At 37.8% G+C, this 19,324-nt stretch overlaps 1 protein-coding gene across 1 annotated transcript in view; it reads right to left on the reverse strand.

The window, feature by feature from the left end:
- ORC5 (origin recognition complex subunit 5) overlaps positions 1-12,225 on the reverse strand; it is a 61,669-nt gene extending 49,444 nt beyond the window's left edge. The window contains exons 1-6 of the mRNA XM_084205864.1: positions 12,162-12,225; positions 10,542-10,659; positions 9,231-9,414; positions 7,680-7,772; positions 5,600-5,797; positions 2,083-2,157 (exon numbers count right to left, since the gene is read on the reverse strand). Coding sequence (XP_084061990.1) covers positions 2,083-2,157; positions 5,600-5,797; positions 7,680-7,772; positions 9,231-9,341 — 477 coding nt within the window. The 5' untranslated portion in view covers positions 9,342-9,414; positions 10,542-10,659; positions 12,162-12,225. The remainder of the gene's footprint in view (positions 1-2,082; positions 2,158-5,599; positions 5,798-7,679; positions 7,773-9,230; positions 9,415-10,541; positions 10,660-12,161) is intronic.
- Positions 12,226-19,324: the final 7,099 nt, after the last annotated feature.

Consider the following 19,324-nt stretch of genomic DNA (forward strand, 5'->3'; position numbering starts at 1 on the left):
TTTCTCTCCAACCCTTGCCATTTCACTGACATGTAAGCTTTCTGGGGTGATACATGAAAACAAGTAGATTCCACCCCAAAATTAAGAGAACATTTTACTTTAGTAATTAAACACCGATTTTCAGAGCAAACAGAAAAAGTTGAAAATAAGCAAAAAGAAAACTCAGCGCCTCTGGAACCAAGCTATCTTGTACTTTATTTTAAAGGCAACTGGTCTGTAAGACAAACACACAGACATCCCAAACCAAAAATGTATTACCTGTTTACTCTACCAACTGTTTTACTAGTTATCAACAATGGAGCTGTTCATAGTCATATACTTTTGTAACCAAGATCTTACTGGCAAAATACCTGCTTCAGATTGGATGTTTTGATCAATAGGTAACAAAATGCTTCATATTAAAAATTATATTGTTTTATTTTGGTAACCCTCCAAAATATCAGCTACTTAATATGAAGCTAAAACTACCTGTGAAGATGATGCGTCATTTTCCCTCTTTGCAACCATACTAAAAATTCTGCCTAACAAAAGATGCTTTTAAATACGGTTCTTCAAGAAAGACATTTGAAAACTATTAAGGCATCTCCATAAAACAAAAGGAAGGGACCTGATTGAATTGACAGTGCTGTGAATGACTTCAAAGATGTTTAAATGCTATTCCCTTCCCTGAAATGTAGTGAAAATCTTCTTTTTTACTTACTTTTCCACTTCTTGGTGAAGTGTCACCCACCCATATTCTTTAATGTTTCTTCTTTGTTTTTATGGAACATAAATACTTTCTTCGCTTTGAATACTTTCTGCAGTTCTTTCAGATGGTTTCCTCTCTCAGAACTCCTAATGTTTCAGCTGACAGAAGCACTAATACATTCGGCTCACTTCCTAACTGATCATCCACTATGAAGAACTTCAACACTTGCCATCACAATCCTCAGAGAAATCAAGCATCCATGACCTGTTCTTCAGCAGTGACCTGCCAGTCCAATGATATCCTTCACTACTACTAGTGGTGTTCCTGGTCTCCTTTCACTCCAGGAAAGGAAGAGATGCAAGAGATTTGCTCCTACAACATTGCTCTGCAACAGTGGCTGCACAACTGTTTTAAAAAGCCTCCAGTCCAGAATCCAGAATTTAAGCAACTGGAATATCAGCATTCAAGACAACAAACTTGTTTGGAGATTAGTTTTGAATCTGGGAGTGTTCCTCTGGCATATATAAATCTTAGTCTATGGGGTTTTGATCCCTGAACAGCAATTACAGACCCAAGTTTGCCTCCCTTCCCTGCAGAACAGGTTGTTTCTGCTTCAGGAGCAGCCTAGTCCAGAACATGGGCAGAACAGACAAAAGGAGACAGAAAATGCACCAGCTGTCAGGATTAAGAACACAGCTGTGAATCAGTCTTCATTCAGTAGAGAAATCAATGTGACCAGAAGATTAAGAGCGCCACACAAAAGCTTTGAGATAACAAGCATAATTTCAGCTATTTACATGTTCAGATATTTCAAAGTACCAGCAACTTATGGTTTTGTCTTCAATTTCTTTTCAGGGAATGTACCATTTTTGCTTATTTCAAGGCCAAAGTTTTGATACTTCAGAAGCCAGAAAGAAAAGCACACTGCGGTTTACTCCAATCAGAAACTTACTGAGGCACAATTCCAGGAGAAGTGTGAGAAAATTCTCTAGCAAGTAAAAGCACATTCACAGCTGCTGAGCTGTGCAGCTCCAGCCAAATTAAACAGCTGGTAGTCTCCTGAAAATCTCATTCTTAAAAAGACAGATAACCTAGAAAAGACAGCAATATATCTGACATGAGCCTCCAAAGATTCTACACATCAGACATTGTAAAGAAGATACCATTAACCACAACTAAAAAGAAAAACGGTCTAATAAAAATCTCCCAATGTTTAAATTCTAGTTCAGTTTCTAGTTTTGACCACTGTTTTGGGGGACTGAGGCTTAATTTTTCAACTTTTCTCATCTAAAGAATCATTTATCTTGATCTGTGACACCTGATGTTCAGGAACGACATGTTCAGTTACTTTCAACGGGCAGGACACATACAATAATTTCTTTCCAGACACTCACCAACTCTTGAAGCCTAAGAAATGCTGGCAGGATGTTTGCTTCCATTTCCCTCAGCTGTTCTGCTCTATCCAGAACCTTTTAACAAAACAATGATGTTATATAGACAAACTCAACTCCCACTCTCACATGGATTTAAAATTAATTCTTAGCTGCTGGAAACTGAATTGGAGAGATTACTGCTTCAAATGTGCTTCCAGGAAGCCCAAGCAGCTCTGCATCTAAAAAAGCATACAATCCCTAGACAAGTATTATTCTCTTATGGCAGGAAGAATTATTATTTAAGTCCAGTGAGGAATATCACAACAAAGCCATGATATCCTTAACAACCATTGAAAAGAATTTTGGGAGAAAATGGAGTTATGTTTCAAATTTACATGTAGTACAGTAGCACTGTAACTACATGCTTACTTCTAGGAGAGTTGTCTTTTCCTACTATTATTTTTCAAAAACAAATAATAGCTAGTATTCTGAATTTTGAGAGAAACTTTTCTTGCCATTGTTTGCATCCTAGGAATTTACAGGATTTATTATATGCAAACGTCACACGGCAGTAACAGATGCAGCATACATACAGCTTAAACAAGAAACATCTTAAGCATCTTTAAGTAAATAACATTTGCTTAAGATGTCTGAAGGAGTCTGAAGAATTAAAACAGAAGCATGAAGAAGCATGGTTACTCTTTGGTTAAAAAAAAAAAAGTACTTCCACCACACCTAAAATCTTGACAAGAATGAAAAAAGATAATAGAAAAACATTTATTTTGTGGCTCATTTACTACTTGCAATAGAATTATAAATTCTGAAGCTCATTACCTCTTTAGAATTATTGTTCTTGAGATAAAAACTATAGGTCTGTAGAAAACTATATTTTCTATCCTATTACATGTCTTCTCTCCATCAAAATCTTACATCTATCATTTCTGTTGCCCACCATAAGGAAAAGAACTTTATGAGGACAACCAAACATTTTCTGAAAATATTATTTCAGAATCCCACCACATAAATCTGAAAGAACAATCTCTGCATCAATATTTTACACTTTGTGAATTTATTAAAACTAAAATATATGATTTTATATTGCTATCTGCATGTGCTTCATGTAATAATTGACTTCAGGAATGAAGACTGCTTTATACTACAGACCAAATAGTAGCTACGTATTTTTACTAATAAAATACTGCTTATTGGAACCAGTGACATGCAGCTACCAAACACAAACCTTTAAGGTCTTGACCAAAGGAGATCACATTTTTTAGTTAAATGGGAAACTACAGTTCCTACTTACAGCACAAAAAATAGACTGTGACTCTGGCTTGTGGAAAATGTCAGGTGATCCAGAGAAACAGCCTTCTCCCAGATCTATAAATCTATGCCTTAATCTTTGATGCCGATATAGACTTGCCACTCTTCAATTTTTTAAAAAAGCCTTTACTTTCCAAAACTGGCTGCTCACTTACGTTAAAAAAGTAGCTTGATACTTCTGTAAAGTGCTATATATTGTAAATGTATGAATGACAACAAGTTATGTCTACTCCAATTTTTCAGGTAGTTAAAATGAATAAATTCATTTTTCTAAGTAATCACAAGCATTCAGCGCCTATGCCTGGGTTAAGAGAAACATTTAGAATCCTTTGCTTGAAAGTAAACATTTATCTTGAGTTACTCTGGTTAATTGAGCTGAAATATTACATTATTTACTACTGAAATGAAACGGAATAAGTCAGCATTGCCAGTTTATGTTACCAGCATGCTGGCCTTCCATCAGTCTCAATTTAAACCACTCTACAATAAATCCAGGTTAATAAACATGAATTGATTTCTCCCATTCCTGTCTGTTCCCATGCAGAATGTAACTGAAATACTAATTTAATACTTAATTCTTCTGAGGCAACAACTACTTTCATGATACAATTGAACCTTTGTAGTTATTTAATCCTTTACTTTCTACAACCCTTGTTCAAGAACTTTATAATTTTCTGTGTGATGCCAATTTTCATAGAATACATGAAGAATTCTTTGCTGATGTAAAATAGTTTTTTAATCCAAATACTAATCTGAAAGTAAGACTTTACCACAAGAAGTATTATGTGAAATACACTGAATGTTATTAGAGAGATAAATTTTGTGTTTATGGAATTGCTGAAGAATGTCAATATCACTTTTGTGACAGTAAGCTAAACTTCTATTTATAACTTCTCATCTGTTTTACGCATTAGTACATTATTTTCTTCATTCCATTTCAAAGAAGTATGTCAAATTTATTAATCTTGTGACCTATAACAATGAGATAGTATTGTTTCTACTAAACATGATATGAAGCTATTTAACTCAGTGGCAAAATATTTTTAAATGGGAATAAAACATATTTAACTATAGCCTGTGAAACAGAATGAAGCATGTTCAGTATAATTATGAACTTGTTGTCTGACTGCAAAAACACCCCAAAGCAGTATGGGCATATTGAGAACTTAATGATCCTGGGTAATCACACTGCATGTTTCTCATAGCAATCAATCTTAACCATGTTCTTGTTTTCTTAAATAATCAATTTCAACTCTTTTTAAAAAAATCTTAATTTCTACTGCTGGCCTAAAATTTTGGTCTTAATATTCTGCAGGTTCACACCATATATATATACATTTACACATCACTAATGCCACAGCTTTCATATTGTCCTTCCATCAGACCTCTTGTATAACTGAAATTTGTTTCCATGTTCATCTCTCAGCACAATAAATGCTGTTATAGTCTGCAAATTTTGACTCCTTTATGTAGTTAAGATTATCACAGTAAAAACCCCGAAGACCTGAACCAAATCCTAGTGTTCTAGTATTACACTGATTCAATCATTCCTGCAACCTAAATTCTGATTATTTTTCCTGCAATCTGCTATTCATTCCACTTGAGCATATCACCAATTTTTTCACTGCAGTCTTTTTTTTCCATCCTAATTTTAAACTATAGGCCCTGTCTCTCAGGGCCACAAGTGTAGCTGAAGATGTAAGACCTCAAAATCCTTTTTATGGAGAAAGTTACGCATTTCAGATCCTTAATACTATCCTTAAGTTCTATTGTAGTAAACCAAGCCTTGTCATTTGCATTCTCCATGTCCCCTTCTGCCCTATTCCCCACCTCTGCTTTCTCATTTGTGATGCTATTTTCACAAAGAAACAGATAAGCATCACTTACTACTAATAAAACACATATAGGCTCTATATTTAAAGACTTTGTAACACTATTACATCCCCAATTCAAATGTGTGGTATAATTTACGTTCATTATTAGTTATGCTATATAGTTTGTGTGTAGAAAAAAATCTAAAACCAAAAGTACAGAACCTCACCTAAAGCCTGTAAGCCAGCAGAAAGAATCTGTCAAAAGGTTCTGAAAGAGGTCTACTGAGAAACTTTGTGCAAACTGCTCTATAGGGCACACATTTCACATACAACTTATCAAAAGCCATTACTAACACCCTCTTAGTAGGAATGGGACTGGACATGAAAATGAAATTACTTACAATGTACAATGTTTGATCTTGAAGCTCCTGACTGGCCACAGCTTGTTTAAAGAGACGAACAAAGTCATTCAAAGTATCACAATGCACAGGAGAGGTCTGCTCTGTGCCAGATGAACAGCTTTGCAGCTGAATGAGAATTTCTTCTAGCAGAAGTCGTGATGTAAAGTATTCCACACAGTTCACAAACACATGAGGAAGCTGAAGAGAACAAGAAAAATTATACAACTGCATTTGGCTTTTTCAGTGTAAATACTCCAGGAAGAGTTTTCTCTTCCGTATGAGAGAACCAAAGAAACCATATCCTGCCAAAAGAATAAAATACAAGCAAGTACCAAAATAACTTGTTAAAAAAAAAAAGATCAATTATGTACCTAGTCAAAATATTATGTATCACAAACTGAAGAGAGCTGATGAATCTTCAAATGGAAGTATACCTTCTAACTATTTTTAAACACTGAAGCACAATGTATCTTTTAACTATGTCAAAACATTGTAAGCAATACACAGAAAGAAAACCAAACAGCATTTAGATCAAAGAAATTTAGACAACTGTAAGACATTACAGTATCATAAAATGATTTATTATTAATTACAGTGTCTAGAAAACCCAGACATCTCACAGGAAGTAATCTCCCCAGCACACTCCCCAGAACTACTGTGAATGTTTTAGGCATTCAATGCAGACAAATGATAAAGTGTAAGCCTCTGTATCAGACCCATGTCATCAGCATGATTGTGAACATTTTCAGAAAACCAGATCTTTCCAAGCAAACAGTGAGTGAAAAGAACAGAGTATGAGATATAATATATGTGTAACTTTAGTAATATTGAAAATCTACAGTCATTTGTCTTTAAATAGAAGGCACTATAACCCATAAAATACCAATGGTCAAACCCACCTAAGGCAAAAAAAGATAATTTTCTAGCAACCCTATTTTTAAGACATAGCTTATCTGCACAACTCCATAATCTCTGGTAAGGCAGATGCTCTTTTTCACACTGAACATTAAAACCTCTGAAAAACATTAGTCACTGGGATGCAGAAATGTGGTTGTCTATAAGTAAACAAAAAAATCCGAGTACTTCATTCCAGTCTTCCTACTGAAAATACAATATGATTCAGCAGATGTGGGGAAGTGTGGGTACATGCTGGCAATCCACTCACAAGGCATGTAATAAAAAACTTTCCTCTGATTCTGAACACTACTAAAAGGAAAGGGCTACGTGACCAAAAAGCAGCCATTCAAAGTGCTGCACCTCCATAGCCGAAGGAAAGCTGCCTCAGATGTGATTCACACCACCACAGTACACAGCAGACACCCACACGTGTCACAAGTTCTGCAGAGAGAGCTGCTGCTCAAACCAGCCACCTCCAGGGCCTGGCCATACCTTCGGACATGGTGCGAGAGGTCAGCTCAGTGCTGACCGTGAAGGTCAGAGCTACTGTGAAGGCTACTTCATGGAAGAGGATCATGAACCCCTGCCTTCTACTGCTCTCCCTCTGAAAAATTTTAATGAAGGGGGTTTCTGCATAAAACCTGCAGATAAGGTGATAAGCTCACTCAGGGCAAGCTGAAAGTATCAGAGCAACAGAAACACACAAGTGGAAATTTATGGTTCAGGCATGAAGTGAGCACCTGCCACTGGATTTAAACCCCTGAATTTCATGACAGACAAAGACAGAGATATTAACAGATCTTGATGGAAATTTCTGTAATCACACCCATGAACTTAGGAGGACTCTAAAACATGTTTTGGAAAAAATTAAAACAAGGAGTCAATGGAGCTACTTCAGGCTATGTCATGGAGACAAGGTCAACAATATTTGCCTCCTTTTTTGTCTTTTTAAAACTTTCTTTAAAAAGTTATTATGAATTACATTATATCTCAGTATGCACAATTTCATTTTATCCTAAGTGGCATAGAGAGTAGAGTGATGCACTCATGACACAGTAGGTGAAGGAGAAGAAGTAGGAAGGCAGAAATGGTTGAGGAAATAAACCATTTTGAGAAAGTAGAGGCTATTTTGAGGAACCATGGTTATAAATGTAAATTCAATATCCTTCATGACCATTCTTACCTGTAAGGTAGTTAGAAGAGTTTTCATCACATAAGTTTTTCCACTAGACGTGTGTCCATAGATAAAGATGGATGGAAAACTAAACTGCTGACGCTAAGGGGAAAAAAAAAAGTTGCTGTTGTTTCAATTCTTCTTCTTTTCATTGAACAGATAAAAGATTTAACAATTAACTTCCCCCCCGAAGGAAAAGTTATCTTCTAAACTGAGGCATTAAATACAAAATACAGCAATTATTATAGAATCAGCAAGATCTATGTTACATCTTTGCTGAAATGCTGGAGGGTAAGTTGCAAGAATCAAGTATCACATAACTGCTAATGAAACTGCACCAACAAACAACAAAAACACACACACACAGTCGGCTCTAAATTCAAATTAGTTAACTAACTGAAACAAAACTTTGGCAAGCACAAATTGCAAGCCATACATTCTCCAGCTTCTGCAAACACTACAAATTGCCGTTCTTTTCATTAGGACCAAACAGAAAAGAATTAAATGGTGTGAAGGAGGAGATGGTAAAGCTTGCTCTTCTTTCACAAGGTAATATTTGAGGTATCTTTTTATGTAATGGTCCTGATGCTGGTAATTTCATGTAGCTTTCTTAAGATGCAGGGAAATAATGGAATTATTCTTTTTCTCCATTCTGAACAGGTTTTCACACAGGTGAAAGTGAAAACACAGGTTTTTGTTTCAATTTCTAAGAAGTATATTGACTTAAAAACGAACACAAAAATAAATTTTTATGAAAAATAATAGTCAATTTATCTCAGATGAAACTCTCTTGCGCAAGACATGCAGGTTTGAGCATCTGTACGTTGATCAAGATTTGAAGTACCTATTTTTAAGAAGAGTTGTTGCCACTATGCTTGTAACATACATAAAACTCAAACACTGTAAAGGATGTTCCTATTACTAGTATCCATAATTAAAGACAGAAAACAGACACTAATTTCCAGTTAGTTATTGAATGTAAGCAGATGTTCTGCAAGCAAACTGCTTATAAGCTTGCAGATAAAAATCCCCATTACTTTTGACCATAGCTTCGTGAAGCAGTAGCAGAATCATTTAACAAGCCAGTGGTTTCTAACTCTTCCAATCAGCCTCAAAACTACTAAGAATCAGAACAATTTAGTGTACTTAGAATTCAGACACTCAGACTAGATTGACAGGTCAAAACCAAACAGAATTTCTACACTGACACTGAAAAAAATTATCCCAGAACTTTAGGTCTAGGAGGAAGAGACTTACTCCCTGGTACTAACTGGCAAAGACAGAATAGAGTTGTGGCAAAATCAGAATTCAGAGAGACAAAGACACAAATAGCTCTAAGTTTGTTTTGTTCCAGCTGCAAGACATCTTTCAACCTTCCAACACACCAGAACCTACTGCCAAACACTAACGTTAAAGATGGCAACAAAAAATAAAACTTCAACGAAGAGGCAACCAAAGCACGTTCATAGTGACATCACAAAAACACCCTTAAATTTCTGTTCTCCCCTGAGACAGCAGAAGGCCTTTGCTCTAGTCAAACACAGAATACAAGAGCACTACCTCGCCAAATATTGACAGCAATGTGGACACTTGGGACTCTCGGCAAGGCACCAAACCTTCCAAGTGAAGCAGGTCAGCTGCTGGGTAGGCTGGATGGTCCAGATTCGGCATTTTGATGCTCCTGGAGTTAGTCACCTAAACATGCACGTCCCTTTTGAGGTGCAGAGACAAGAAATAAAGTGATCTGAAAATAAAAAGTTTCCATTATCATTTGTTTCCATACACGTAAAAGAAAAAGGAACGGGATTTGACAGAAAACCTAAGCAGACATTCTAGCTCAAGATAAGGGTGTAACTATGACAGACTTAAAAGACTTTGGTAAAACTGGACTTAAATATATAAGGTACATAATTCCACACCAGACAAAATCCAAAAAAATAAATCAAAATGGAAAGGTATACAGGATATGAGCAAATCAATACAAGAATTATCCTAGTTTAGTTAACTGAGGAATTACACATTCAATTCTGGTTTTATATACATTTAAAAGTAGAAAGAGAATAAAAATAAGTAAAGTAGATTAGTCACGGATCACCACCTCCCTGAACAGTCAATAAAGAAGGATTTACAAACAATAGTAAAGAGGTAGGACGTAAGGAAAGATAAGGATGACAAAGTAATAGATCTCTGGCTGCTAACCGGAATACTAACCCCATCTTGAAAGGAGCACAGGCATATGAGGAAAACCCAATTGATAACAAAGACTGGAAATACCCCTCAAAAATAGTAGGAGTCCAAACCAGCTACATAAAACTAATAGTAATGCCTATCTACCTTTTAGACAAGGACTAAATGAGGAAAAACAAAGGTCTTGATTGCTGTAACACTGGGAAGGCTGAATTTTAGTGACAGAATATAGAAAAACACCTCAAAGATATTCTTTGTCTGCACTTCTAAAACTGCTGGAAAGATGGTACTTTTACCTGTTGTGATACAGACAACATGCAGAGAGAACTGAGATAACCCCAACAGCTGCATTCTGACTTTGTCAATCAAAAGGAAGTTTGGAAATTTCATTAAGGCAATAAAGATATCAACTGACAGGATTATCTGTATGTTATCAAGACAAAGGAAATAAACAAAGCACTCCCAACTGTTTTAAATGTAAGTATTTACACACAAATACATTATGCTGGTTATAAGTACAACAGCACAGGAAAAAAATACTAGGTTAGCAGAAGAAAATCAGGACTAGAAAGGTAAAGGGAAAACAAACTGTTCTGAAGGAAAAATGCAGTAGTGGATTGCACTAACAGGACAGCTACTGGGGTACAAGGAGGTTTATAAATATAAATGTATTTATGGAAATACCTTAAAATAGAGCTCCTTTTGGGACCAATCTCCAGTAAGTATTTCCATAAACAGATTTGAGAAAATATTTTTTTCTTTTGTTTTTACACTTTGCCTTCAGTGTCTTCTAAAGTAAAAGCTGGGATTGTAGAATCAACAGAAAAATAAGTGGAATTAATGAGGAAAAAAAGGATATCTCTGATGACATAAGTAATTCAGTACTTGTATTACACCTGCTTGAAAGTAATCACATCATACACAACAAGGACTACAGTTAGATATCAAGAAACTAAGTCAGAAGTAACTTGAAAAATATGTTTATTTATAAGTCAATCACATATTAAGTATGGGAAGTCAAAGTAATGCTGCTGTCAGGGGCAAAAAAACCCCACAATCATATGAATCAGGCAAACTATTTCCTATACACAGAATCACACAATGAGCCTTGGTCTATTTTACCAGCTTTGAATGGGCCTGTGCATCTCTCCACCCTATCTATTCAGAATGTAATGAAGACACAAAACTCCAAATAGCTTGATTAAGGCTGCTAACTAAAAAATTAGCTAGGTATTTGAAGGATGAAAAGAAAAAAATGTTGACAGGAGCCTCCAAAAGCAAGGACAAATAAGTGGGGGAAAAGTTCTAGAAAAGGCTGAAAATGTGTAATTGTGTAGATTTAAGGAAAAAAAAAGAGACAGCCCTTTTGCTCTACTGGCTACATAAGAACAGGGCTTGAGTGTGTCCCAAACGCATCTAAATCCATAAAGCACTTCAGCTTTCCAAGGCCACTTCAAGGCAAACTTCCCTCCGGGGAAGCACAAATCGCCCGCTGACTGCAGCGTTATCTGCCAGGCCCGCCTGCTTCTCATTCACCCCTGCAAACGGCAACTTTCACCAATCATTTCACATATTTCAGCCCATTTCCACCTTTTATTTCAGGATGAAAACCTGCATCTCTACTGGCTATACGTAGGCGTCTTAATCTCCAACCCCATTCACGAGCTCACAAGAGAAAGGATGCCTAGAGCAACGTGCTCACAAAACAATTCATTTAGATTAAATGGCAATGGTAACAAAAGGTAAGTATCAGCCAAAGTTTGAATTCAGGATGTTCCAGTCCAGGGAAAGTTGAACGTGTGACTCTAGCCAGACCAGGAAGGTGCCAAAAGCACTTTCCAGCTCAGACCGAGTAAGGCTGTTAAGAGCTTATGCTCTTAAACTTCATGGCGGGACTTCATGATTTACTAGGACTTCTCTCAACTCACTGGTCCCAAGATACCCACAGCTGGCAGCCTTTCCACACTCTGGCATAAAAAATTACATACAAAAATGACTGAACTTAAGAGATTAGCACGGTTCTGTGTCCCCTCAGGCCCTACGAGCCCCCTGGCCGGCACAGGCGCGCCTTGGCTGAGGGGGAACGACGACCCCCGGCCTCCATGGAGCGCGGTTTAAGGGCTCCTTCCGCCACGCGTGTGTGCGGCTACGGTTGCTCCCGGCCTAGGGGACGGCTCAGCCCGCGACGGGTTTCGCTCCCGCACCGATTCCTACCGAGAAAGCAGAGCAGAAGCAGGTCTGCCCCTTCTGCTCCTCACTGCTCTCCCTCCTTCCTTCCTTCCCGCCAGCCCCGGCTCCTCTCACCCGCTCCTCACTCGCTGCTGCTGCCGCCGCCACCGCCAACGCCACGCGCGCGCCGCTGCCCCACCTCCTCAGCCTGTGCGCATGCGCCGTGGTCACGGCGGGTCCGCCTGGGGTGGGGCGACCGTGAGGGGAATTCGCGGCTTCCCCCGCCGGCTATCCCGCGGGACGTGTGTTATCCCACTGGGAGGGCCGCCGAGGCACTCTGCCGCTTCCCCCGCCGGCTGTCCCACGGGTTATGTGTTATCCCACTGGGAGGGCCGCCGAGGCACTCTGCCGCTTCCCCCGCCGGCTATCCCGCGGGACATGTGTTATCCCACTGGGAAGGCCGCTGGGGCATTCTTCCGCTTTCCCCGCCGGCTATCCCACGGGATATCCTGTGTTATCGCACTGGGAGAGGCGCCGGGCCACTCTGCCGCTCACCCAGACGGGTATCCCACAGGATAGCCTGTGTTATCGCACTTGGAGAGCTGCTGGGGCACTCTGCCCCTTTTCCAGCCGGGTATCCCACGGGATATTCTGTTATCCCGCTGGGAGAGCCTCTGGGCACTCTGCCCCTTTTCCAGCCGGGTATCCCACGGGATATTTGTTATCCCGCTAGGAGAGCCGCCGGGGCACTGCCGCTGCGGGAGCCCCACGGCTGAGCCATTTCTCCCACGGGGACAGACTTGAGGGTGTTACGAAATGCTGAACATGTAAACTTTTCTTAAGAAGGGATGTTTTTCGTTCTTTGCATACTTTGAAATCCAATCAACAAGAAGGGAGAATTAATCCGTGAAACCGAGAAAGGCTAGCAAGCTCTAAGTGGTGAGCAGGTGTTACAAAGACAAGTTACTTGATAGAATTGCTGTGTTAAGGTCCAGGGCTGCCCATGTTCCAGCTTGGGAAGAAGGATGGCAGTGGACACAGAGGATGCAGATTATACGGGCCTCGAGGATTGTGGGCAGAACACCCAAGATAAGCAAAAACCTTTTCAAGCCACCTGTGCTAAATCAGCTCCGGTTGGGTAAAAGGTAACTCTGGCAGGGGCAGACGGTGACCATGGACCCAAGAAACCGCCAGACCCAAAAGAACAGAAAGTTTGAGCATGCAGACTAATTAGCATGAGAAGTGAGCGACTCATTAGCTAATAAATACTGATTAATAAGAGAACTCTGTAACTTGTAGGAAATGAACGCTAACTCCATTGTTTGCTCAAATGTATAAATAGTAAAAAGTTTTGTTAGTTGGGGTGTTTGATTTCTGGAATATCACCAAGTGCCCAGACCTGTGCAACTCAGAAATAAATAATCAATGTCTCTCTTGAGTGTATAATTATTGGCTTGTTGCATGCCAGGTAACAAATCTGATTTTTGTGGACAAGTGGAGCCTGGCTTACATGTATAAAGTGCACATAACTTGCATCTATTCGTACACAAAACTGCTTAAAGCCAAGTCTCTAGGGCCTCTGCTCCAGTTATGCTCTAAAAACACATAACCATAAGTTCAAATTACAGCTGAAGTTCTACTATGCATAAGCAGTGCACACTGTATTAGAGGGAGAAATGTGACAACTGTATGGTGGGTTATGAAAATTCAAGTAATAAACTCCTTCTGTACTCAGACTTGGGTGCAATGTTAAATAAGTAAATAAGACTTATGTGAATCAAGCATGGCTTATTTTTAGCAGTCCAGAGTTTTTGTAAATATGCATGTACATGCACAATCATCATGGCTTGGCATGAGTGGTATTTCTGACCTTTAGATATATGTTGTAAATGTATCGACTAAAGCCAACCTGAATGGAATTACATAAAGAAAAGTAAAAAAAACCCTAACTGATTTATGGCTATCTATACTATATAGATAACCATATCTCTACTTCCCAGAAAAACTGCTTAAATTTAGTAAGTGTGACTTTTATTTTCATTCAAGAGGCCAAAACTGTTTAGTAGCAGTTGCTAGAGGCAGATTTCACATCTAAGTATAGGTGGTTATGTGTAGCATAATGAATTTCAGTTTAGATCTTTCATCAACACAGTTTTCACTGATGTCATTCAATATGCATTTCTGAAGAGCTTTAAATTATTTCTTGATTTATACTAAGCTGTCATATGTCTTTTTATCTTATTCTGATTATGAGTTGCTTAGATACCAAATATAAAATGAATCAAACAGTAAACTGAGGCTTGAAACTTGCATGTAACAGAGCAGGAGATAGCCCTTTTTCACAGTATTTGTGGTCTTGTATTGTATATTAACACTTTTTTTCTTTGTGAAGCTTATTTTCAGTACAGGTAATGATTAATTTTGATTCAGGTTTTTGCATCCACAGTTCCAGTTCAGCAACAAACTTTAAATATAGAATATTCACTCATTTGATTCAAATCACTGGGATTCCTCATTTCTTAAACTTCTGTATTTAAGTGAATTACAGGATTACGTTCTTTGTCTATTTCTTTCTATATATCTAAATGGAACCATGTATAGAACACATCCATGTTTACATACATAGGTTCTGTATTTATGTAAAGCTATACAGAGGGAATTATGTGTATAGAATATGTGCAGTATTTTTTTTTTCAATTTCTTCCTTTCTTTCCAAGATACATTTTACCAGAGGTGCCATTGTGGAGGGTGCTATTGAGAGTGCCTCCAGATTATTTTTTAGCAGTCTCTTCCTATTCCAAAAAGTCAATTGCAGCTGACAAAGGTGCAGAAAAGCACTTTAACAAAGAGCAGGAAGAAATTATCACTTTGGAAAGATGTTCACTTGAAAGCACCATTGAGGTGGTTTAAGAAATGACTGCCACCACATTTCCTGCCTTGTTGGATGATACAGCTCTTTCAACAGAGCAAGTGGAAAGGATAGTGTCATTATCTGCCTCTACACAAATCATCCACCTAAATTCCCAGGTAAAGATTATTTAAAATATATTTGGGGTGATTTTTGATGGATGAAATTTCTCAAGTGACTTATCTCCTCATTGTCCTGATAATGAAACAAGAAAGTTCAGGGCTTAGCAGTCAGTTAGCCGAACTTTTACAGAGTTAGGCTTTATAAAAGCAGATTTGGATGAAAGGGCTTTGAGTTACATCAGGAGACAGTCCCTGGAGACAGTTCTGTGGGCTGTGAATGGCAGGAGCGCAGTATATTCCCTCACAACTTTTGCTGACTCCCAGTCATCCCATATGAGTGCCAAGGGGTAATGCCAGTGGTGACCTGGCACTGCTCACAGCCAGCAGGGGTTCTCTTCCACCAGCACTTGGCAGCAGAATCAGAAACTGAGATTTCATCCATAATTCCTCATTAAGTTTGCTAAAGATAGACAATGATGAATGTTTAACAATCTAATCGTTAGTGATTATAATCACCAACAGTGGATTTTCAAGGAATTAGGAGTAATTAAGCTCTCATTTATAACTCATTAATATGAAAAACAGTAATTCTATGGATTAAATACTCCCATAGTATCTAATGCAGAGGATGTTGCAGACAGAAATATATGATGAACGATCTAGAGTTTGAGATCTCCAAATGAGATCTGACAAAAATATCACCATAGGCAATTACTGCTAAATTTCAGCTGGTTGCTTAGACAAATCAATTGCACAGTATCATAACAGTTTACTTAGAATTTGGGCCTCAAGGGAAGCAATCTGTTAAAGGCGAAGGAGAGAAAATAAATACCTTTACTCAAGCTGCCAATAAACAAAGTCAATTCATACTGGAGATATCTTAAGTTTTAGTTACATTTCCATTAATTCTAGGCATGTTTGTTTTCCAAATTATTTTTCTGGGAAAATTATGTTCTACCACCAAGATCCTCAGTTAAATCAATGCATTAACTACTATGCTTATTTCTCTAAGAAGATACATAGAGGATTGCAGGAATGTACTTATTCCTCACAGAGAATATTTATCAGGAGTGTATCAGTTTTGAATACAAAACTGCTGAGGCTTGGTAAGTTATTTTTTATTCTTTACAAATCAGAAGGACAAGAAAGGTGAATGTCATTATAGGTATGTAACCAAAGCCTGTTACTTATCATTATATATTTAGATTCTGAAAGTCATGCCAAAGTGATACCATTTCTAGCTCATGTTAGTTCTACTTGGACATTCTTGATTTACTTGCCTTAATGCCTTAACTTAGACTGTATTAGTTAGGCATGTGAGTTTGGACTCAATGAATTTGCATAACTGACATTTGTTTGTAGATCCCAGTGTGAATTGAAATAAAACTATGTGGTTGTGTTTGAAGGGGTCCCAGGACGAGGGAAGAGATGAGAATCGTGACTCCAGGTTTCAGAAGGCTGATTTATTATTTTTTGATATATATTATATTAAAACAAAATTATATGTTAAAACTATACTAAAAGAATAGAAGAAAGGATTTAATCAGAAGGCTAGCAAGGAACGGAAAAGAATGATAATAAAATCTTGTGACGCACCAGAGTCTGAGACAGCTGGACTTGGATTGGCCATTAATTAAAAATAACCACATGAGACCAATCAACGATGCACCTGTTGCATTCCACAGCAGCAGATAATTATTGTTTACATTTCGTTTCTGAGGCCTCTCAGCTTCTCAGAAGAAAAAATACTAATGAAAGGATTTTTCATAAAATATGTCTGTGGCAAAACTGAGTTTATTTTCATCTTTATTAAACTGCCCATAGTCCAAAAAGTAACTTACACTACATTTATCTTTGTTTATGTGCTGGGGTCTCCTGAACAGAACCTGACAGCCTTGGCTTCCAGCTTTACCCCATTTACAGAGTCTCCAGCACTGGGACATGACATCCTAGCAATTTTTAAGTGATTTTTTTTTTTACCTCTCATGGTATCATCTGTGATGCAGGATTCACATTCCCAGAGAGCATAGTCTTTTGGGAGGGTTATGCTTTCCTTAAATTGAACATGTATCTGTTGATACATTCATTGTGAAATGGTTTCTTTCATGTGGGGTTGATATTATTTTGAAAGGGGTTGATTGTTGTTTCATACAGCAATATCATTTCTGTGGGATTTTTTTTTTTGCTAGCTTCCAATAAATTATGAAAGATAGAGCACAACAGTTTGTTGTCAATATAGAATTGAAAGTTAATTTAATATCTAAAAAGAAAATCAACAAAATATTGAGTGTGCAGCAGAAGGCAGCAACTGAGTCATCACATTTGTGGACTAAACTTTAATATCACATTTTTAATCTAGAAAAGTAAAAAGCATTTAAATTTCACTGTGGTCAGATAGACTATTTACTAAGGCTAGTAGGAAATCCTATCTACTTCTCAGCTTGAACTTTTCCTTCAGCTGATTTTCCATGGCCGTATAACTCAGTCTTATGCCAAACTCTCAACAAAATAAATTTGGCATTTAGATAACTGCATTGGAAAAAAATTCCACGCTAACAATTTTTAATAATCCTAATTAATCATTGATTAGTGCTAGTGACAGCAAAAAAAATTATTTGCTGTTTGCACTGAGCTGAATTAATTTACTTGTAAAATGAATGCAATTAACCACTAAGACTAACAGTGATAATGTATTAATCTCACATTTCTATGCACTATATCAATAAAAAAGTGTCTGTTTGGTAAGTGATAGGCAAAGAAAAGCAAGGTAGTTTCAGGTGGTAGATCTTTCATTGTGTTTATCACCAGTGTGTTGTGGTTTCTTTCAACTACAATAAATAATACATTATTTGGAGAGAAAAGCTATACAAACCTTGGTAGAAAAGGCATTTTTTTCTTACAGTACCCTTTGGGTAGCAGTAACTGACCATGTAGGACCGACCTCTTTCTTCTTCATGTCTTTCAGCTACTTTGTCAATATTTATAACAACTGTCGTTTTTCTCAAAGCATTCTTGCATTTAACTTACACAACCTGTACTCAGCTTTTATCTGTAGAAAAATCTGTTCTGCCTTTGACAACTTCTGCACTTGGAAATGTTTTTCAGCTCTTTACTTCTAGTACGGTCTCATAGTTGGTTATGCCTTGTGCTTGTGACATACAAACAGCATTTTTATTCATTATTCTTTCAGTAGTTAAAATTGAGTGTTTAAAAATCAGCATAGAAATCACACGCCATATTTCACATACTGAGCATCATATTCCACCTTCAGGCTTCTGTTTGGTATCCCCATCTGTGGGTCCAGCAATTGGTGGCCCCTTAATTTGCCTCTTTGCATAAGAAGTTCACAACCAACAGGCTGGTTTTTGGCCCATATAGTTGACAAGTATATATAAATGACAAGTATATGTCCTCTCTTTGGCTTAAGTGAAGGTGGTCCATTCACCTGTGTCAAAATGCGTAAGTTGTAAGCGTGGGTGATTTACTCTGTCAGCACTCCTCAATGCAAAACAGACTTTGCCCAACTACTAAGACTCTTCCCCACCATGCCCTAGGATCTTTGCATAATATTATTTCATTCCAAAGGATGATCACATGCTTCATAATTATGACCTGGATATTCTGTTCTGATGTGTGAGGCTGCAGTTCAAAAAATTAGGAACACGTAGACTGGTGACAGATCAGGTTGATCACCAGAGTAAACCATAATCACAGTATAGCAGAAGCCTAATTATTGCTTTGCTTCTTCTTTTCTTTGGTATATATCATAAAAATGGACAATATTAAGGAAGGAACAGGAAAAAGAAAGTTCTGCTGGGATTCCAGACGTATAGAATGTAGATGGTGTTGATTGGAAGGACGATGTTAGTTGCCACCACGAACTGACCAGAGATGCAGGCAACATTGCCTGTTAAAGGCAACATTGCCTGAGGATATGGTGTGTGGTGATGGGTTATATATGCAAAAGTCCTGCTCTGAATGGGACATTTCAGAGTAAAGAGATCCAAGATGGTGGTTGGGTTACATGTGACCAGGAGTATGGAGATGTTGCCCACAGGAAATCAGGAAAGACTATTCAGGCAGGTTAAGAACTCTGGATTAGACCCTTTAAACTCAGCATGACTCAGAGGACTGATGTGAGAAAAAGAGGCTGTGATTTTTTACTTTTGTACAAAAGAGGACTGACTTAAAAAGAGAGAGTTATTGCTGAGCTAGAATAGAGGTAGGGGCTAAATCTGTTTTCAGTAGAGAAGATGAGAAGATTTAAAAGAAAAAAGGTGTCTGCTGATGCTCTAGCAAGAAGAATTCTTTCAACTATGAGTAAAAAG

Source organism: Fringilla coelebs (genome assembly GCF_963513975.1).
Source record: "Fringilla coelebs genome assembly, chromosome: 5".
Taxonomy (NCBI): domain Eukaryota; kingdom Metazoa; phylum Chordata; class Aves; order Passeriformes; family Fringillidae; genus Fringilla; species Fringilla coelebs.